This window comes from Myotis yumanensis, unplaced genomic scaffold (assembly GCF_028538775.1).
Source record: "Myotis yumanensis isolate MYYU_CA2020_CCGP unplaced genomic scaffold, mMyoYum1.0.hap1 SCAF_11, whole genome shotgun sequence".
NCBI lineage: Eukaryota > Metazoa > Chordata > Mammalia > Chiroptera > Vespertilionidae > Myotis > Myotis yumanensis.
The window spans coordinates 814,214-834,640 of NW_027223762.1; the positions used below are offsets into that span (position 1 = coordinate 814,214).

Consider the following 20,427-nt stretch of genomic DNA (forward strand, 5'->3'; position numbering starts at 1 on the left):
GCAGTCTGGGACCCCTCAGGGGATGTCTGACTGCCAGCTTAGTCAGGGATTGGGCCTAAGCCAGCAGTCAGACATCCCTCTCACTTAGGGGGCTCTTGCAGTCTGGGACCCCTTGCTCCTTACCGCTCGCCCACAGCAGAGGTGGCAGGAGGGGCTTCCGCCACCCCCGCAGCACTCGCCAGGTGAGCCCGGCTTCTGGCTGAGTGGCACTCCCCCTGTGGGAGCACACTGACCACCAGGGGGCAGCTCCTGCATTGAGCGTCTGTCCCCTGGTGGTCAGTGTGAATCATAGCGACCGGTCGTTCCACCGTTCGGTCGATTTGCATATTATGGTTTTATTATATAGGATAGGATAGGATGTTGTAGGTAGATAGATGGGAGCAGAGCAAGGACGATGGGCCAGGTACAGGTCACCAGGGAGGAACTCCTGGACACCTAGTGATGAGAAAGAACCGGTAGCGCAGATATTGGAGAAAATCAATTCAAGACCATGCCCCTAGGACTGCTCTCCACCCTAGAATGGCAGGCATTTCGGGAGGCACACTCTCCATCCTAGAGAGCCTCGGGTCATGCGGGCGGGATTTCCCGGCCTTTTGTCCTCTCGCACTTGGTTAGTCAGGTGGTAGACCCCCACCCATAGATGACAAGGGAGAGGGGCTGGAGGAAAGCCCCATCTGACTTCCATGCAAGGACAGGCGACCCGCCGGCCCCAGACAGGTCAGTCTGAAGAACAAAGCAGTAAATTCCCCTCCGAGGCTTTAAAAGGAATCCTAGCCATTCCCCAGGGCAGCTCTTCGAGTGTCCTTTCTCTTTGCTTGCTCAAATGAATCGTCTCTAGCGAGTTCGGGTCTTGGCTCTGAATTCTTTTCTTAGCCAGAACCCAAGTAGGAGGTTGCTGAGCCCAGCTTTGGTCTGACCCCACCGGTGAGACACCTGGTGCGGTTCCCACGGCCTACAACGACCCTTTTTATCATTAATGTTATTATGCAAATAGTGGCGATGAGCAGCAGGAAGAGTCGACGGTACAGGAAGGCACGAAGACACACCCTGAAAATAGTTTCCAGGGCGCTTTGGCCCCGATGAAAAAAGCCTAACTGTGTACCTTTCAGCTGCTACTTCATCACTGTAATGTTGCTACTGTTATGAATCGTCATGTAAATATCTGATACACAGGATGGATTTTCATTGTTCGCGACCCACAGGTTGAGAACCGCTGGCTCTAGAGTCTCGTCTAGACCCATGGAAAGTGCAACAGCCAGAGCGACCCCTACTGGCCAACTGTGGACCCTGGGTGATAAGGACTTGTCCTCAGGCTGCAACCTGTCCCGGCCGGTGGGGACACTGATCACCGGGAGGCTGAGTAACTCCCGCTCCAGTCCCAAGATCGCCCCGCCCACACCGCCACGTTCACGCCCCCAGGCTCAGGCCCCGCCCCGTGGCCCCGCCTCACACCTCCGGGCCCCGCCCCCGCTGCATGAACCGGAAACGCAATGCGCTTCCGGCCGCCACCATTGAGAGGTCGGGGAGGAGGCTGCACTGGGCATGCGCGCAGCAGAGGTGCGCGCAGGCGCCGCAGGAGGTGCAGGAGGCGCAGCGTTCACGCCCCCTTCCTGCTGCCTCCCCTTCTCACCGACCCCGCGGGCGCAGGTGAGGCCCGCCGGCTGCAGGGAGGGCTCCCGCCGTCCCAAGCTCTCCCCGCTCCTCCCGGGGCTCCGCCGGCCGCGTCTGCCGCGGGGACTGGCGCGTCGCGGCGGGAGGCGTCGGCGGCTCAGGCAGGGGGTTCGGGGCGCAGGCAGAGGGGGACCCGGAGCAGGCAGAGGGGTTTCATTAATGATGTTATCTGAAACAAGGTTTCCGAGGAGAATCTAAACATCGTTACAGACTTAGGCTGTGACTTGAAAGATTGTTGCTTTTTGCCTCGCTTTGTAATTTTCAGAGGATTTCTTTTAAAATATCCTAGGAAGCCCTGGCCTGTGTGCTCAGTGGTTAGAGCATCAGCCCGTGGACCGAAGGGTCTCAGATTCGATTCCCGTTCAAGGGCACACCCCTGGGATGCGGGCTCACTCCCAGCCCCCAGTGGGGCCGTGTGGGAGACGGCCGATCAATGTGTCTCTCTCACATCTATGTTTCTCTCTCTCCCTCCCTCCTGCCTCTAAAAAGCAATGGGAAAATATCTTAAGGTGAGGATTTAAAAAAACGTTTAAGGAAATTCTGATCTTTGCTACAACCTGGTCTTATAAGCCTTGAGGACATGCTCCGTGAAGTAAGGCAGCCGCAGGGAGACAAGCACTGCTGGTTCCGTTTCCGCCAGGTTCCTAGGACGGCGGTGTGGGTGCCGGGCTGGGAGAGGCGTTCGTTTAACGAGCGCACAGCTGGGTTTACAAGATGAGAGGCGTTCTGGGACGGATGGCGGTGATGGTTGCACAACATGAATGTACTTAATACACTGAACTGTACACTTAGAAATGACGAAGGTGGTGAGTTTACGTTGCCTGTCTTTTACTACAACAATACATAAGTGGCTGGAGAAATGGAGTCTTTTGAGTACGGACGTGAACGTATAACTGATAAACACTGTTCAGAGCAGTTGTAGGTTCACTGCAACACTGAGCAGCAGGCGCAGGGACGCACGGTGTCTCAGCCTCCCGGTGGTCAGTGTCCCCACCGGCCGGGACAGGTTGCAGCCAGAGGACAAGTCCTTATCACCCAGGGTCCACAGTTGGCCAGTAGGGGTCGCTCTGGCTGTTGCACTTTCCATGGGTCTAGACGAGGCTCTAGAGCCAGCGGTTCTCAACCTGTGGGTCGCGAACAATGAAAATCCATCCTGTGTATCAGATATTTACATGACGATTCATAACAGTAGCAACATTACAGTGATGAAGTAGCAACAAAAACAATTTTATGGTTGGGGGTCACCACAACATGAGGAACTGTATTAAAGGGTCGCGGCATTAGGAAGGTTGAGAACCACTGGTAGACAATTGTAAGATGACGTGTTTACCATTTTTATAAAGTAGCCTGGCCGGCGTGACTCAGTGGCTGAGCATCGACCTATGACCCAGGAGGTCAGGGTTCGAGTCCCGGTGAGGGCACATGCCCAGGTTGTAGGCTTGATCCCCAGTGTGGGGCGTGCAAGAGCCAGTCATTGATTCTCTCTCATCATTGATGTTTCTGTCTCTCTCTTCCTCTCCCCTCCTCTCTGACATCAACAAAAATATATTTAAAAAGAAGAAAGAAAAGAATAAGATAAAATGAGCTTAATAGTAACTGGGAGGAAAAGCGGATGAGGTTGGTGTATTTGCCTTTGTTTCAGGGACCATGGAGGACTCTCCGGGCACTCAGCAGAGCCTGACCGCAGAGCCCCGGCTGGCCGAGGGGGGAGCAGAAAGCATCGCCCCGGAGGCACCCCAGCAAGAACCCGGGCCGCTCTTCCAGGAGGAAACCATTGATCTCGGGGGCGACGAGTTTGGGTCAGAGGAGAATGAGGCCGTCTCGGATGATTCCAATCACTTCGCCGACAAGCTCAGCGAGCACATGATGGAGAGCGTCCTCATCTCGGATTCCCCGAACAACAGCGAAGACGACGCCGGCGACCTGGGCGGGGACCTTGGTGGGGCGCAGGATGTCCGGGAGCCTGCAGGAGGCCGCGCTGACCACAGCCCGGACAGTGTCCCGGGCCAAGGCCAAGGCGCTGCAGACAAGCCCAGTCCTGACAGCGAGAGCGATGGAGACAAGGCACCGAAGGGCGTCTCGGAAGGCACTCCAGGCGCCAGGGCGGCCTTGAAGGCAGACCCGGAGCCGGAAGGGAAAGGCTTGTCCACCTGTGAGCATGACGATGCCGGGGAGCCGGGCCCCAGGCACCAGGGCACGCCCCCTCCCAAGGATGAGCCCGTGCCCGTGTGCACCATCTTCAGCCAGGCCCCGGCCACGGCCGCCCAGCCCAGCCCCTTCCTGCAGGACGGCTTCGAGTCCCAGATGGTGAAGTCGCCCAGCTTCAGCGGCCCCGGCCGGCCGGCCTCCGGGACGCCTCCCCCGGCGGTCCAGCCCAGCCCCAGCCTGAGCACGTTCTTCGGGGAGACCGCCAGCGCCAGCTCCCTGGCCTCGGACTTCTTTGATTCCTTCACCACCTCCGCGTTCATTTCCGTCAGTAACCCCCACGCCGGCACGGCGGTTCCCGGGCAGCTGTCGCCACTGGCCTCCCCGGGGACAGAGAGCTCAGAGCCAGCTGTGCCCACGGCCTCGCAGGAAACCCCTCCGTCCCCAAAGCCCTTCTCCCAGATCCAGGCCGTGTTCGCAGGGAGTGAGGACCCCTTCGCCACCGCCCTGAGCATGAGCGAGATGGACCGCAGGAGCGACGCCTGGCTGCCCGGGGAGGCGACCAGGGAGGTCCTGGTGTCAGTGGCCACGCAGCAGTACCGCACCGTGTTCGTCGACAAGGAGAACCTCACCATGCCGGGCCTCAAGTTCGACAACATCCAGGTGAGGCCGGCACCTCCGGGGAAGAGGCAATGCTCGCAGGTGATCTCCATGAAGTAGGTCCTTCTGTCCACACCTCAGTCCCCAGCTGCTTGTTGCTTATATACATGTATACCTTTTATATACATTTACTATATACGTGCATATAATACCTTCTATACACATAGGTGCTATGTACAAGTAGAATACCTTCTATACAGAGATGCTATGTACAAGTAGAATACCTTCTATACACAGAGATGCTATATACAAGTAGAATACCTTTTATACGCATATGCCACATATAAGTGCATACCCTTTCAAGCATTGGAAAGTCCTGTTTTTAGGAGTCCTAAGGTTCTGATTGTAAGGGTCCGTGTTATGTCCCTGGGTGATTTCAGGCCCTGTCGATGTGCCTGATGTAATTTAAGGAAATAGTCCTGGTCTTAGGGGTGACTTCAGCGAAGGAGCTGGTTACCTCGAAGTTCTCAGAAGTGGCTCCAGACTTGGTGTGACCGGCTTCTTGGTGACGTCTGGGCTGCAGCACAGGATAAGTCTCCCACCCCCTTTGTTTTTAAACAGACTTCATTCCCTTGGTTTTTCTTGAATCAGTTGTGCTGGCCACAGCTGGAGCCGGGGTTCTCTGCTCAGAGACGCTGGGCCTTTACGAGATGGTCGGGTGCTTGTGTTGTGTCTGATGTGCTCGAGTGGACAAAGCTCTCGCAGACTCAACAAGGAGATAGGAGTGCCCCCAGTAATCATCATAAAAACAGAAACGTCCTGTGTGCGAGTAGCAGTGTCAGCTCAGTCCACTGGAGGATAAAACCATTCCCCTTCCCTGATCTACTTCCTTCCTATGCTGTGCTGTTAGAGTGGGAAGCAGCCTGTCTCGGGCAGCCCTGATGGGACCATAACTTGGTACAACGTTTTAAAATAAAGTTTTAAAAACTGCCCCGGAATCCCGCTCTTGGGAATTAGTCATCAGGAAGAAGTCTCACCCTGTGCCTTGGAAGGTGCGTGTCCGACCCGGTCCGACCCGGTCTGACCCGTTAGGGCACGTGCGGGAGGCACCCATCGATGTATCTCTGGCTCATCAACGTCTTCTCTCTCTCAAATCAATCTTCTTAAAAAGGAGGAGGTAGTCTCGCTAGTTGCAGATGCCCAGCTTTGGGATGTCCGCAGCGAACCGAGCAACCCACAGCCCACAATTGGGAGGCAGCTGAGAGCACTGGCTCCCCTCTCTCTGCCCTGGGGTGTGTCGCATACAAGCGATGTCACAGTAGTTGTTTACTGAGCGGCTCATTTTATTGGTAGATTGGAAAACCAGATAGGAGATAGCGGTGAGCACCTCTCCTTCCCTGTCCCGAGGTGACCTGTGTCCTGTCTCTCCCCTCCCGCCCTCCTCGGGGTGTTCCCTTCACATCGGGGTCTGGCCTTCAGCACCTGCTTTCCAACGCCTGCTGTTTGCAGGTCTCCCCTCCCCCTCCCCCCGCCCCCCGTAATTCTGGGAAATGGAAGGTGCCATGGAAGTGGCTTAACCCTTAACCCGGTGGCTCTCGGGTGCTGGGACCAGGGGTCCTCGGGTGTTTGGAAATGTGCCAAAAGGACCGGGGCCTGCACGTGGCGTTAGGGTCGGGACCCAGAAGCTCACTCCCCGGCCACAGCATCGCACAGCGCTCAGCACTCGCATTGAGAAAGGGCTGCTGCTCTGTGGTTTAACCTGGGCCACTCGAGGTCAGGGTCAGGGGAAGCTATGAATCCTAACCGCACGGTGACCTGCACGTACCGATAGAGAGCGGGTTCCGGGGTGATGTCTGCTTAGCTGAGTTAGGGAACGCTGCGCTGTCCTGACCTGTCTCGCATGTCCTTCCCAGGGAGATGCCATCAAGGACCTGCTGCTGCGCTTCCTGGGGGAGAAGGCGGCGGCGCGGAGGACGGTGGCGGACGCCAGCTCGGTGGAGCAGTCGTTCGTCGGCCTGAAGCAGCTCATTGTAAGGAGCCGTGTGTTTGTTTCCAGGGTTGTGTGTCTTCTTGATAAGTCCTGCCTGCCTTCATGATGTTTTCCTTGGAGTCATTACCTTGCACATATTCTCCAAAGCCCTTGCACGTAAATAGAATTTTGTTAGAATGGGTACCAGGCCTGTGTAGCAAAAAGCATCATCTCAGCACGCTTCCAGTGTGCAGTCCAGTTAGTCTGAAGGCCATTGTTTTACGTGATCGGGTTGCTTGAAGCAGAGGGTACGTGGATTAGATAAGCTTCATCAAGTAGACTGTCCAGAGGGAAATCATTTTCTGTTCTTTTTTAAAATGTCCTGTCGTCTCCACTCAGTATGGAAGGCTCGTTAGTGCACGGGTGTGCCTGTGGTTCAAGCCCCAGCAGGAAACAGCGCGGAAGTGCATTGTGTTGGTAGACTGGCCTGTGACCGGTCGCAGCAGTGCAGTCCATCAAGGCTTTCATGCTAATAACAGAAGCATGTAAACGTACAGAGCTCCTCACACCACATGCAGACCTCACAGACACGCACACGTAGCCAGCACAGCCTCCCATTAGAGCGTTGATCTTAAACTGGAAGGTGAAGCAGAAAGAGCTCACAGATGGTTATCTTGGGAGAAAGGCGGGCAGCTGGGATGTGGGCTGCGGCCACCTTTCCCCAGGTTCTCGCCGTGGCCGTTGGCAGTTACGTGCTGGCATCCTTGCGTTCTCCTGGGCTGGGTCCGTGCTTGGCCCCTTCCTGCCTGATGGACGTGTGGCGAGGACCTTGGCCTTGCCCGGTGGCCTCCGCTGGGCGGGCTACCTGGCGCTGCCGCTGCGTCCAGCACACGGCCCGGTGCTCGAGGGCCCGTCTTGCCTCTGCCTTTCAGAGCAGCAGAAACTGGAGGGCAGCGGTGGACCTGTGCGGGCGCCTCCTCACAGCCCACGGCCAAGGCTACGGCAAGAGCGGGCTGCCCACCAGCCACACGGCTGACTCGCTGCAGGTACAGCCGGGCGGGCACCAGGTTGTTTATTGTAATGGGGGGCGGGGGGCATGGGAGGGGCCGGGACCTTTTGTTCCAGTAAGAACAGTGGGGACAAAGCAGGTTTCGAACCCCGAATTCAGTCCCAGGGTGAGAATGCTCTGGTCCCCCTTTGTGACAACACAGGTGTGACCTGGACTTGTCTCTGTCCGTAGACCAGGGGTCTGAAGGCTGGGCACCCAGTGTCCTTGCAGAGTTGCTGGGGGAGGGGCTGGGGCGGGTCAGGGATGTGGCCCACAGGGCGGGGCCGGCCTCCTCAGGGCTGCTCTCCTGGTAACAGCAGTTCTTGGATAAAGATGCAGAACCAGTGTGAAGAGGAAGAGCCGTCTAGGGGATCGGGGTAGGGGTGGGGTGGACGCCGCAGAGGCCCTGGGTTCCTGCCTCCTGGAGCTTTCCGTGTGGGCACAGGTCACCCGGAGCAGTTAAGGGGGTGCCTGGGGGAGGGGGATCAGGCAGGCCCGTCCCCAAGGTCCACCCTGCAGTGACCTGTGCCTCCACGTGCGCAGCTGTGGTTCGTGCGGCTGGCGCTGCTGGTGAAGCTGGGCCTGTTCCAGAACGCGGAGCTGGAGTTCGAGCCCTTTGGCAACCTGGACCAGCCCGACCTCTACTACGAGTACTACCCGCACGTGTACCCGGGGCGCAGGGGTAAGGGCTTCGCTTTGCACGCAGCTGGTGTCCTTGTTTCCTTCTTTCCCGGTTCTGGGCGATCAGGCACCTGGCAGTGGGCCTGAGAGCCTCACCTGCTTGTAATACCCCCACCTGGACGCGCTCACGGGGCCACGGGTTCACCCCCCGTTTCCCAGGCAGCTCCCGTGAGAGTCCAGTGAGGACGCTGGGGGCCCTGAGGCTTCCTGGCCTTGCTCCAGAGTAAAAAGTACTTTGCATTGTAACCAGGTTCAGACGTGCTCAGGGAAGGGACGCACACACGTCCGTGCGCCCGTGCTTGTTCTGTGCCGTCTCAGCCTCTGCTGTCATTTAATTTATTGAAAAATGTGGGCGACGTGAGACAGAGCAGCAGGAAATGAGAACTAGGCAGGGTGGTGGGGGGGCAGTTTGGAGGTGTTTTGTCGAGTGAAAGGCTGTCCAGACCTTCATGGTCTGCAGGGCCAGCTCACTGAACCGCCGCGTCTGGTCTCCTGTCCTGTTGAGTCCATGAGCCGGGCCCTCAGAACAGCAAGTCACACACCAGCGGGTTAAGAGGAAGGGACCGCCTCGTTGTTCTGCCCTCCGCCCTGGGCGCTGGCACCCGCTGGTCCTGTCTGCAGTCCCTGCTGGGGAGTAGGCCGCGCTTGGCGCTGCCCCGGCCAGGACGGTGTGGCGCCCCCGGGACCCTGCAGCTTCGGGAGTGAAGTCCGGGTTCAGGGTGCGCTGCCGCCTCCTTCCCCCGAGGACGAGAGACCAGGGGGCGCTGCTGAAGCCACGGCGTCCGAACTCGGATGGAGAGCAGACGGTGGCCTCGCGCCATCAGGCGGCCTCACCGTAACCCGTGAGGGACCGCAGGCCCTCCTGAGTGCCCACAGTGGCGTCCGGGATGTGTACTGATGTTCCTTCTCGCTCTGTGGTGTGACCAGCATCCGTGTCCGATTCCGATTCATTTCATTTAGCTGCAGCATGTGAGCAAACACATGATGTGTATGAATAAGCTTCGATGCCTTTTATTAAACGCTGGGCGCAGTTGTACCCACTCAGCATATTCACCCCAGAAGGCGGAGGGGCCGGACCCGGAAGCTCCTCTGTTGTTGCTTTGAACTGTTCCTGGGGGGAGGGGCACATTAATATTATAAAAGGATGTCAAATTTTCTTCTTTTAAAAAACACCTGTTAGAGTTGAATTCTGAAAGAGTTTTGCTACATTAATACCGGCTTTGTGACTGTTCGCCATGTCCCCCACATTCAAGAAAGAAATGTGTAAGTTGTTTTACTCCCGAATAGCAGTGGTGCTCATTCCCCCTCGGCACTGACTGATGGAGCTGGGGGCGCCGGGGTCCCCGTGTCTGGGCAGCCCTGATGCTGCCGTGCCTCCTGCTGGGACCATTCTGAGGCACAACTTTGGCTCCAAAGGCACACGCATGCGCACACATGCACACACATGCACATGCATACATACCGTAGACTCTGGCTGAAGCGGCATCCTCAGGACCTGGGCCCGGCGCACGCTGGCTCGGCCCGTCCTGGCTCTGGGTCCCCCACGCCCTCATCTGTGGCCGGTCCTCCCTGCAGGTCCCGGGGAGCCTCGCCGAGCACCTTCTAGGCGAGCTTGCCGTGGACGATGCTGAGCCCAGTGTGCTGTGTTGTCTTGTGTTGGAGGAGGGCCCAGCTGTCTCATCAGTGTGACAGTCTACACGGCTGCAGGAGACACCCCCTGGCCCTCTGATGCCTGGAGCATGCTTACTAGGACACGCTAGTACATGCTTGCAGCGGGCACCGTGGGGAACTTGACGGTGCCAGGCGGTCCTGTGGTGCCCGCTGTGGGGGGTCTGCACAGCTCGCGTGCGTGCGCGGGGCAGGGCGTGCTCTTCACAGCACCGGCTGATGCTCTGGCCTTGGCCGCAGGCTCCATGGTCCCCTTCTCCATGCGCATCCTGCACGCGGAGCTGCAGCAGTACCTGGGAAACCCGCAGGAGTCACTGGACCGGCTGCACCGGGTGAAGGCTGTCTGCAGCCAGGTAGGCTCCCGTCCGCTGGTCCCTCCCCCGTGCCTGCTGTCACCCCTGCCGCCTCAGGAAGGCAGGCCTGGCCTGCTGGGACCCTGTGCTGTCTGCTCGCTGACATCATGGCGGGCAGGGGGCAGGCTTGGGGAGCTGGAGTCCTGAAGTCCTCGGTCTTTAGTGGCATTGTGGGTGAAGCAGGAGAGCTCTCTCGTAGAAGTCACCTGCGAGTTGTGCCCAGGCACGGGGAAGCTCCGACGCGTGCCAGGCCCTCGGCTCCTGCAGTGCCCTGAGCGCCCGCTGCTCCCAAGCAGGCCCTGGGCAGCGTTAGACAGTGGTCTGAGGTCCCAGAGCCCAGGCACATGGCCCTGACCCTGCCACCTGCACCCCTGACTCAGGACAGTCGGGCCGGAGTGCCCCCCGAATCGCCCTGGGCTGGGAAGTAACAATTGTGTGGCGATGAGATCGTTCCATTGGTGACGTTAGGAAGACCTGGGGGCCAGTGCTCCGTTCCCAGGCCGCCGCCTGCCTCCAAGCCTCCCAGCGCTGGTCCTCAGAGTTCTCACAGGCCTGCCCCCTGCCCGCCATGATGCATGCGGTTGGGGTGGAGCTCGTGTGCAGAGCTGCCCTCAGACTAGAACAGCACGCCAGCAGGAGCAGCAGCTTCCGGCTGTTAGAGAAATGAGGTTGCATCTCAGGGGCCTTCTCAGTCCCAGCTGCTCTGGGGGAACTGGTATGGGTTCCCGGAGGGTGCAGCCCCACAGCCACAGGTGGGGGACGGTGACGTAACCCTAACTTGCAGCCGCCAGCAGCCCGACCCGGGGATGGTCTCAGCGCAGGCGGCAGACCCACTGAAGGAAAGACACCACCGTGTGGTGGTGGAGTGGGGGCGGTTCAAGGTCATCTCGTCCTTCTACTTCCGAGCCTTCTGCGCTGCGGGTGGCCGCCACCTGGGTGCTGGGCAGCGAGCGGGACGGGGTGTGTGGGAAAGGTCCTGAGGCCCGGCTCTCGGAGAAAGCGGCTCCCAGGGGGCAGGTGGGGCGGCCCAGGCCCAGGCCCACCTGCGGGGCTTTGTTCTCCTTGGACTGCAGATCCTGGCCCACCTGGAGCAAGGCCTGGCTGAGGACGGCAGCATGAGCAGCATCTCGCCCGAGAACAGGCAAGGTCCGTGCGGCTTCCCTCCTGCGCAGCCCGCTGGTTCTGTGGTCTCACCCCTTTTCCTTGTCCCTTAATCAGCCCTCCCTCATCCCAGGGCAGCTCCCAGGGACCTTCGGCCTGGGACTCCGTGAAGAGATGGGAGAAAGGGCAGGCCCACGCAGGTCTGGACCCAAGGCGGGCGGGGGTGGGGGGGAGGCAGGCCGTGGGGGTTTGAAGGTGCCCTGTGGGGAGTCGGCTTCAGGTGGCCTCACTTGGCGGGCGTGTGACCTTCCAGCAGCACCTCTGCCCGTGCCCCCCCCAGCCCCCCGTGGAGCGGGAGGAGGTAGGAAACAGGTCTGGGACCTGGGGAAGGCAGAGCCCAGTGCTGACCCCATGGGGCACCTCGCACAGGCCGTGGGCAGCAGGCCTTCCCCCCCTTTCACAGTGAGGAGTTCTCGGGGTGCTGACGCTGGCCCTGGCCCTGTGGTCTGTCCCCCGAGGCGGCGCCCTGCCTCTGCTGCTGTGTCCCTTCCATGGGCGGCCTCCTCCCGGAGCCCAGAGCACCGGCCTCGGGTGTGCGGGCTCCACCCGGCGCCGCGTTGGCTCACCGCCCTCTCTTGCAGCCTCCGTGCAGCTGTGGCGGTCCCGCCTGGGCCGGGTGACCTGCTCCATGGCCAACTGCCTGCTCCTGATGAAGGTGCGTGGGGCTGGGCGCACGCGGAGGGTCCACACAGCGGGAACACACTCCACGTGCTGTGACTTCTGTGCGAGAAATTCCACAGAACGGAGAGTTTTCCTCGTCCTGAGTAATTGTTAAACATGGGTCTGGTGATTCAGTTTAAATCATGGTTCACACCAGTGGACGGGTGACTGGCTGGGTGCCAGGACAGGACACTGCGCCCCGGCCCAGGGGACAGCCTACCAACCACAGGGCACGGCCAGTCTGCACCCGGGGGTGGGGGGGGGGCTGTCTCCTCCAGTCCCCTCCTCGGGCAGGCCCTGCAGCTCACAGCCTGTCCTGGGGCCTCTCCCTGTGTGGGGACCCTTCCCTTCCTCCTCCCACCCCCCGCCCGGCTCACACCTGCCCCAGGGTGACCTGCTCAGGGCTGAGGAAGCTGCTGCAGGAACCCATCAGCCACAAGGCAGCAGCCTCGCTGTCCACGCCTGGGCCCCGATGAGCGGTGGGGGCTCCCCCACGGCCCCCAAGGTCATTCCGAGCTGCGGTGCAGGCAGGCGGGCAGTTTACGGGGTGGAGGAGCGTGACCACGGCGCTTCATGCCTGCGGGCCGCCGTGATGTAGCCATGGGCCCACGTGGGCGCGGGGAGGGCTGGGAGCAGGGGTAAGTTCAGGGCCACAGCCGCTCACCCGCTGTCACAGAGGTGTGTGTGACCGGGACCTGCTCCAGCCCCAGCGCAGTGGTGAGGACGGGTGGGGATGGGGGTGGGGGTGAGGAGCTCTATTGCTCACAGCGGTTTCCCTTCAGGCTCGCGTGTCCTCAGAGGCCGGCGGCCGGCCTTGGTGGTCCTGTCCCTGTCCCCTCACACCTCAGCCGCACCTGCCCTGGGCCGTGTGGGCAGGAGGGAGGTGGCCCCGAGCCCACAGCCTCCGCAGTGACCAGCTGCTCCCCGAGGCTGCGGTCCTGCCCCTCTGCCCTCCACAGGCCACTCCCCACCCCTGTCCCGTCAGCCAGCTCTGACCCTGCTGCCCCCGCCCTGCGGCCCTGTCAGCTCCCCAGGAAGTCCCAGCGCAGAGAAACCAGCACAGCCGTGAGGTCACAGGCAGACGCTGCGCTCACCGTGGGCCAAACCCACAGGAGGGAGGCACTGTTCCCACACTCGTGGCTTTTCTGCATTTTTAAGACACAAACAAAATTATGGGACAAAAATGCATTTCTTTGTTGTATAGTCATAATACCTCGGCACAAAGGTGGGATGTGGGCGGTGTCAGCACAGAGCACGTTGCTGGGTTTCAGAACGCTGTCAGGGGGAGGTGGAATTCGAACTGCAGCTTAGCCTTCCCTTCCCGGGTTAAAGAGGGACCCTTGTTGCAGTCAAGGCTGCTCGGGCTCGTGCTTTCCGCGTCCGTCTGGTGGCCGTGCCCGGCAGCACAGGCCTGGGGTGATGTGTGTGGGCTAACGGGGTTATGTCCTCAGCGCTTAATGATTTTGAATAACATTTCTATGACAATAAATATTAATTCAACGTTTCAACGATGAGAAATGTATTCGTGTGCTCCCGCCCGAGTGTCTGCATACGCCCGCCCGCACAGCCTTTGTCACGGGGCTGGGAGAGTCCTCCTCTCACTTTATTTTATTTTTTATCATTTTATCCTCACCTGAGGATATGTTCATTGATTTGAGGGAGAGAAATATCAGTGTGAGAGAGAGGAATCGATCGGTTGCCTCCCAGGGATGGAACCCACAGCCTAGGGATGTGCCCTGACCAGGGATGGAACCCACAGCCTGTTGGTGCACAGGACGCCACTCCCACCTACTGAGCCACCGGCCAGGGCTCACCTCACTTGGTGGTTGTTTGTTAATCCTCATCTGAAGGTATTTCTCCATTGCTTTAGATGGAGGGAGGGAGAGAGAAAGATACCTCAGTGTGCGAGAGGCACATTAATTGGTTGCCTCCCAACCTGGACGGGGAATGAACCTGCAACCCAGGTGCTTGCTTGACGGGGAATCTAACCTGGGAGCTTCTGTGCACAGGCCAATGCTCTAACCACTGAGCACCAGCCAGGGCTCACCTCACCCTTTAAATGTCACTGCCTCCCCTTAGGTTCACAGAGGCCTGTAGGCGGGCAAGGCGGGCGCCCTGGATGGGCGGGGGTTCCTGTTGGGCCTCCTTCTTCCTACCAGGCATGTGTTCCCGTGTCCTCCATACGGGGTCCACGGGGCCTTGGGCAGAGCCCTGTCCCCACCTGACAGCCGCTGCTCCCCACAGGACTATGTGCTGGCCGTGGACGCCTACCGCTCCGTCATCCAGTTCCACCCCGAGCAGGAGCCGCAGCTGCTCAGCGGGATCGGCCGCATCTTCCTTCAGGTGGGCACTGCCCGAGAAGGCGCATGGGGAAGGCCGGGGTCACTGACCGTCCCCAGGGACTCTGGCAGCTAAGGCACAACCGAGAAGTTAGCTCGTGGGACAAAGAACTCGAGGGCCCAAGCGCACGGGGAGTGAGTGTCTGTCATTTCACTGCTCACAGACAACCAGAAAGATCGATGGGGCTGTCACAGTTCAAACTGTCCCTGTTATACCTTTAATTTCTAGTCTTTAATTTTATTTTTATTCTGTGTAACTGCTGCTATGCCAAGATTCTCTCAGAAAGTATAGACTGCAGACCGTGCGTCTAGCACGGCCCGCGTGTTAGGTCCGACTCGGCCGCAGGGAGTCCACCCACTGCATCCGTCCCACCGTCTCCGGCGGCTTTAGCAGGAAGTGACACTTAGCGAGTGGTTAGAGTCCCCCCTCGACACGAACGTCTTCATGACGTGACAGCAGGCGCTGAGCTGTGCGTGGCTGCAGACCTGCCACCTGAACTGACTGCTGACTCTGTCAGAGCAGATTGGAGACATAAAAACGGCCGAGAAGTATTTTCAGGACGTGGAGAAAGTGACACAGAAGCTCGACGGGCCGCAGGGGAAGATGATGGTGCTGATGAACAGGTACGGAGTTCACACTATTTCCCCGCATACAGCCCTCGGGACGCGGCCCCCTGTCCAGGTCTCAGAACCGGAACCAGTCACAGCCCCAGGAGTGGACGGGTTTTCTTGGATCACAGTCGTTCTTTTAGCCGCAAGAATTGACTTTAAGCACTTTTCTTTGTTTTTCAGAGTGCTCACATTGCCCCCATTTTTCACGTAAATTATCGTCTGTATGTACTCTCCCCAGCACCCGCCGCTGTGTCCGGGGGAGGCTCTTACGGGCCAACACACATAGCACCGTGAGGCCGGTGATACCCCCTCGGGAGCAGAGAGAAGCTGAGGCAGGAAGTGTAGGCACAGAGCCATGTCGGGATTAAGAACGGTTAGGCCACTTTTTTTTTTTTAAAGTGAAAGTTTATTTAGAAAGTTACAGAGGCAAAGGAGGGCCCTTGGAGGTTAGAAAGAAGGTAGAGGTAACGACTACGCCAGGGAGGAGGGGAGGGCGAGGCGGGGTGCTCCCAGCACCTTACTTTCTACCCAGAATGCGAGCTATGGGCCAGCGGCGGCACTCACTGTCCAGCTGGAGGTCACCGTCCCAGGTGGCTCAAGGTCACACTTGAGGGCGAACATCGCCCGTGCCGCTGCTCTGGGAGGCTGAGGCTTTACTGTCGCTTCTGTCGCAGAGCTTTCCTTCACCTTGGCCAGAATAACTTCGCAGAAGCCCACCGGTTCTTCACAGAGATCTTAAAGATTGACCCCACAAATGCAGTGGTAAGGCGCTTCGGCAGATGTGGGCTCACACCTGCAGGCCCCTATCCAGCCCTCTGGCCCGGGCGGTGGCCACGGGGGGTGGGGGCCCCGGCACAGCCCCAGTCCTGACGCCCGTCCTCTGAGGGGGTGGGGGTCCCGGCCCGCACGCCCCTGTATGCCACAGGCACAGCCCCAGTCCTGACGCCCGTCCTCTGAGGGGGTGGGGGTCCCAGCCCGCACGCCCGGGCACAGCCCCAGTCCTGACGCCCGTCCTCTGAGGGGGTGGGGTCCCGGCCCGCACGCCCGGGCACAGCAGTCCTGACGCCTGTCCTCCAGGCCAACAACAACGCGGCCGTGTGCCTGCTGTACCTGGGCCGCCTCAAGGACTCGCTGCGGCAGCTGGAGGCGCTGGTGCAGCAGGAGCCCGGGCACTACCTGCACGAGAGCGTGCTCTTCAACCTGACCACCATGTACGAGCTCGAGTCCTCCCGCAGTGCGCAGAAGAAGCAGGCGCTGCTCGAGGCGGTCGCCGGCCGCGAGGGCGACAGCTTCAACACGCAGTGCCTCAAGCTGGCCTAGCCCCGCCCGCCGGCCTGGGCTCCGGCTCCTGGGAACTGCGCACAGGAGCCACCGGGGCTGGCGGTCCAGGTCCTGTGAGGCCTCGCTAACCCTCCCGACTGGGGTGTCGGGGCCTCATGCTGCTTATTCCTGGAGGCGGGGCTGCTTGGTTTGTCAGTTCTGAATGTCCTCAGAGGAGAGTGGGAAGATGGACTGTAAACTGTTCCCGTGCGCCTGGGCGTTGGGGCATCTGTAACTGCAGGGAGACACCCCTCCCAGCCCAGAGGGACCCATCTTCTCGCCATCGGCGCTTTCCAGCCCAAGCATGAAAGGAGACAGCTGCTTACTTATTTCTAAAGTTTATTGATGAGAGAGACACCCATTGGCTGGTCCACTTATTTATGAGCTCGTTGGTGTAGTCTTGTCTGAACCCACAGCCTTGGTGCATTGGGACGGTGCTCTAACCAGCTGAGCTACTGGCCAGGGCAAGGCAGCTGCTTTGTTTTAAACAAGAAAGTGGCATGAGTCCCCCTACATGAGGGCCGCCCCCCCCTCCCCCCCCCCGCCCCCAGCGGTGGGAGAAGAGTCCTGTCGCCTGCTTACACCTGCGCACAGGCGGCGTGGCCTTGACGGCAATCTGCATCGAGTCTCGCATCAGGTCCCAGCGGGACAGCACGGCAGGGACACGGCACACGTGGCACGGGTGCCGGCTCAGGGCCATGGGAGTGGAGACGAGGCTGCCCACAGTGGCTTCTACGTAAAAATCAGATCAGGCTACGGCTCCTTCCACTAAAACAGACTCTGATCAGACAACCTCCCAGAGGGACAGAAAAGTGAGGACTATACGGTAGGTTTCCTGCCGCTGTCACGCCAGGACCGTCCGGGCCAGGGGTGTGCTGGCCCAGGGCACCCTATGCCCTCTGCGCCAAGAACGCCACGTACTGCCCCCGCGCCTCCAAGTGGTCTGCTGGCCGGTTGTGCGCCGTCCACACCGGTTCTCCCACAAACAGCCGCATGGCCTTCACGTAGTTCTAGGGAACAGCACACAGCCCTGGTGAGACCGGCCGTCGAGGCCTTTAACTCCCGCGTCTCAGTCTGTCAGTCACATCCTACCCTCCCACCTCCGAGCCACACGGTCCCACCTGCTCGTCCAGCGTGAAGCGGTGATAGATCCCCGCCGGGAGGGTGATCATGTCTCCCTTCTCCATGGCAATGCGGATCCACCTGTCCTCCGCGTCCCTCACGTCGAAGTACCCGCTGCCGTCCAAGACATAGCGGATCTCCTCGTCCAGGTGCAGATGCTCCGTGTAGAACATTTTGATCTAGGCCATGAGGGACACGGTGAGTCGCCTGCAGACCAGCCTCAGTGACAGAGCTAAGTGGGCAGAACTCTCCCAGGAAAGTCGGGGCATTACAGCAAGTGTAGGGGGAGCTGGGATATGAGTCCTCCAGGCCAGCCAACACCTAAAGGGTTCACACCGACAGCAACACCCGTGCCAGGCAGAGCTCCAACAGTTCCGTGTGCAGCGCCTGGTGCTCTCTGGTCCCCACTGACAGACAGGACATGTGACAGAGGCGAGGTCGCTGCCCCACAACAGCCTCCGTGTGCAGAGCCGACACTCCCAGATACCCTGGCTCCTGCTCATAACCCACCACACACGGCAGTCACACGACCACATGCAGTCATGCCACAGGATCACACGTGCAATTACATGATTACAGGCACAGTCATGCTCACACTGGAAGGTCAGAAGCCACATGAAAATGTGTTGAAGGTAGTCACCTTCTTAAAGAATTTCTATTTCAAATCTGCTTTTCTCTCCCCTCTAATATCTTACTAATAAAAAATTCAAATATGCATGACTCTGATATAAAATCCAAATGGAAACAGTAAAAGAAAAAGTCTAAAAATTTTAAAAACTAAAATAAAAATTTAAAAACTGAACTGGGAGCAAGTCTAACAACTCCCTCTTCAAACCGCCCGGCGCTCCTGACCTTCTCCTCGTAGTCGGGCAGCTTCTCTCTGCTGATGGTGACAATGTCCATCCAGGAGTAGTTTCGCTCCTTCCGGATCTTCTCCAGCTCTGGGTCGTTCTCGTACTTGTCAGCATCCAGCTAAAAGATTGAACCACGGAAAGGCGGCCCCGTGTGCAGGAGGCACAGCCTGTCTTGGCCTCCCATGTGCTTGTCTCCAGACAGATCACCAGGCCCCTCCGTTCCCGCCTCTGCGAGTGATTCTCCCTAACAGCTGTATCAATTCCTGCTCCCCACGTCCTTCCTGGGGCTCCTCTTCACCCCTCGGGTCCCGGTGCCAGGGGCTTCGGTGGAACGCACCCCTCCGTCCCCACGCGGGTCCTCTGCCAGCCTCCGCTCCAAAGCCCAACCGAGCTCCCATGGCCAGTCCGTCTCCCTGGTCAGAATGCCTGCCGCCCAGCCCCCCGCTGAAGCCGTCGACCCAGTGCCTCTTCTCTGTTCCTAGTCCCTGCCAGCCCGTGTGCTCAGTGGTCGAGCATCAACCTCTGAACCAGGAGGGCACAGTCGAATGTGGGTCAGGGCACAGGCCCGGGTTTGGGGTTCAATTCCAGGGGTGGGGGTGTAGGAGGCAGCCAATCAATGATTCTCATCAATGATGTCTCTCCCTCTCTGAAATCGATTTTTAAAAAATAAGAAAACTACATTGTAAACCAAAGAGGAGTATTTGCTACTCTTCAATTCTTGATGCTTCACCTGGCAGCCCTGGAACCTGACCGCCTCCCCCGCCCACCTGGCACGCTTCCGTTCGCACCCTCTGTTCTTTAGGGTCCGATTTTAATGTCGCTCCCCAGGGAGGGAGCCCGGTTTAGTCTGAACTCCTAACTGAAGCCATGGGCAGTGCGTTCAGCACGCTGGCCTTGCCCTGTAATGAAACACACCTGGTACAGGAGACCTGGCACTGGCCATCACACGTTCATTGCTACAAAGATGGCCCCAGGTTAGCAGACCCGCCTGGCGATGTGCACAAGTCTAACCTCACACTGAGAGCTCTAGGCTCCGCCGGGGGACCACGAGCAGACTGCACGCCTGCTCCCTGTTCCCCGACCAAGAACGGGTGCTGGGAGGAACACACGACACACCCGGGGCGCTCGGTTCGGGGCCTTGGAGAAGCAGGGGGAACCCTTTAGCTCATCCCCTGCGCACAGCGGCAGGTTGACAGTATCTCCTTCCTCTTAAACGCCAAGCACGGACCACGCCACGGGGCCTCAGGATGCTTCAGGCTGTGGATGCATTAACCCGTCCATTGCTCTGCAGTGTCACATCTCAGCCCAGGAAAGGTAAACCCGGGGAAAAATTCACACACAAAAGACAGTTTGAATTCCAGAACGCGGACCTCACAGCCAGGGGGCAGCCTGGGCCCATCCCCCTCCCCGCTGACCCCTCGCCCTGCCTGCGCGGAGCCACCAGCCCGTCCCGGCCGGCACGCCCCGACCCAGCGGGGGTCCCGTCTGCAGCTGGGACACCGAGGGGCGTGGGACCGCTCCCTGGACCCGCCTGCGGCTGCTGCTTCTGCTGCTTCTGCGCATGCGCGGCGCCCCTGGCCGCCCACCACCCGGCCTCGCTGCGGAGCATGCGCAGTACCCCTGGCCGCCCACCACCCGGCCCGCGGCTGAGTGTGCGCAGTGCGCTCGGTGGCCGACCACCAGGGCTCGCTACTGAGCGTGCGCAGAGCCGGGTCCTGTCGCGGCCGCGGGGTCCGGGGCTAAGAGGCACCCCGCCCCCCCCCCCCGCCCCCCCCGGCCGCGCGCCCGCGTACCTTCCAGTACAGGACCCCGAGCCGGCGCAGCTGCTCCAGGCCGACCGGGCGGGCGGGCTCGGCGCGGTGGGGCCGGCGGGGGTCGTCGGGGGAGGCGTCCATGTACCAGGCCTGCACCATGGCGGCTGCGAGGAGCGAGCGGCCTGCGGCCTGGGACCTGAGCCGGGGCGGCGGGCGGGGCGGGGCCTGCGCTCCGGGAGGCCCGCGGCGGGCGGGGCGGGCGGTTCCGGCCTCCTGGCGGCCGCGGCCCGTGCCCGTCTGAGCCCTGGAGGCGAGCTGTCCCGACCGTCGCCACCGGGCCCGAGGCCAAGCCGATGGTTTGTTAGGTCCGCTCAGCCGGAACCGGCCCGCGGGGAGGAGGGTGCGCCCGGCTCACCCCTTTCCAGTGGCTCCTGCAGCGGGACGGGCTGCCTTCGACCCCGTGGTTTTAA

At 60.0% G+C, this 20,427-nt stretch overlaps 2 protein-coding genes across 2 annotated transcripts; one reads left to right on the top strand and one right to left on the bottom strand.

Annotated features, from left to right (window-relative positions):
* The first annotated feature begins 1,578 nt into the window (after nucleotides 1-1,578).
* TRAPPC12 (trafficking protein particle complex subunit 12) lies at nucleotides 1,579-16,584 on the top strand. Its single transcript, XM_070428631.1, has 12 exons — nucleotides 1,579-1,647; nucleotides 3,314-4,479; nucleotides 6,330-6,446; nucleotides 7,318-7,431; nucleotides 7,977-8,115; nucleotides 10,023-10,135; nucleotides 11,209-11,281; nucleotides 11,878-11,951; nucleotides 14,201-14,299; nucleotides 14,819-14,919; nucleotides 15,582-15,669; nucleotides 15,985-16,584. Exons 2-12 carry the CDS (start codon nucleotides 3,319-3,321, stop codon nucleotides 16,225-16,227), a joined length of 2,322 nt encoding a protein of 773 aa, XP_070284732.1. The 5' UTR covers nucleotides 1,579-1,647; nucleotides 3,314-3,318; the 3' UTR covers nucleotides 16,228-16,584.
* Nucleotides 16,550-20,208, bottom strand: ADI1 (acireductone dioxygenase 1). The gene is made up of 4 exons (XM_070428632.1): nucleotides 19,997-20,208; nucleotides 18,202-18,321; nucleotides 17,349-17,528; nucleotides 16,550-17,237 (listed from the first exon to the last, which is right to left on the bottom strand). The coding sequence occupies exons 1-4, from the start codon at nucleotides 20,114-20,116 to the stop codon at nucleotides 17,118-17,120; spliced, it is 540 nt and encodes a 179-aa protein (XP_070284733.1). The 5' UTR covers nucleotides 20,117-20,208; the 3' UTR covers nucleotides 16,550-17,117.
* Nucleotides 20,209-20,427: the final 219 nt, after the last annotated feature.

What these genes read in the sequence shown, in the direction of transcription:
- TRAPPC12 (XM_070428631.1), top strand. Translation starts at nt 3,319, where the DNA reads ATGGAGGACTCTCCGGGCACTCAGCAGAGCCTGACCGCAGAGCCCCGG. An exon ending in TCAAGTTCGACAACATCCAG is followed by an intron (nt 4,480 to 6,329) that starts GTGAGGCCGGCA and finishes TGTCCTTCCCAG; the next exon opens with GGAGATGCCATCAAGGACCT. An exon ending in TTGACCCCACAAATGCAGTG is followed by an intron (nt 15,670 to 15,984) that starts GTAAGGCGCTTC and finishes CCTGTCCTCCAG; the next exon opens with GCCAACAACAACGCGGCCGT.
- ADI1 (XM_070428632.1), bottom strand. Translation starts at nt 20,116, where the DNA reads ATGGTGCAGGCCTGGTACATGGACGCCTCCCCCGACGACCCCCGCCGG. An exon ending in TCGGGGTCCTGTACTGGAAG is followed by an intron (nt 18,322 to 19,996) that starts GTACGCGGGCGC and finishes TCAATCTTTTAG; the next exon opens with CTGGATGCTGACAAGTACGA. An exon ending in TGCCCGACTACGAGGAGAAG is followed by an intron (nt 17,529 to 18,201) that starts GTCAGGAGCGCC and finishes CTCATGGCCTAG; the next exon opens with ATCAAAATGTTCTACACGGA.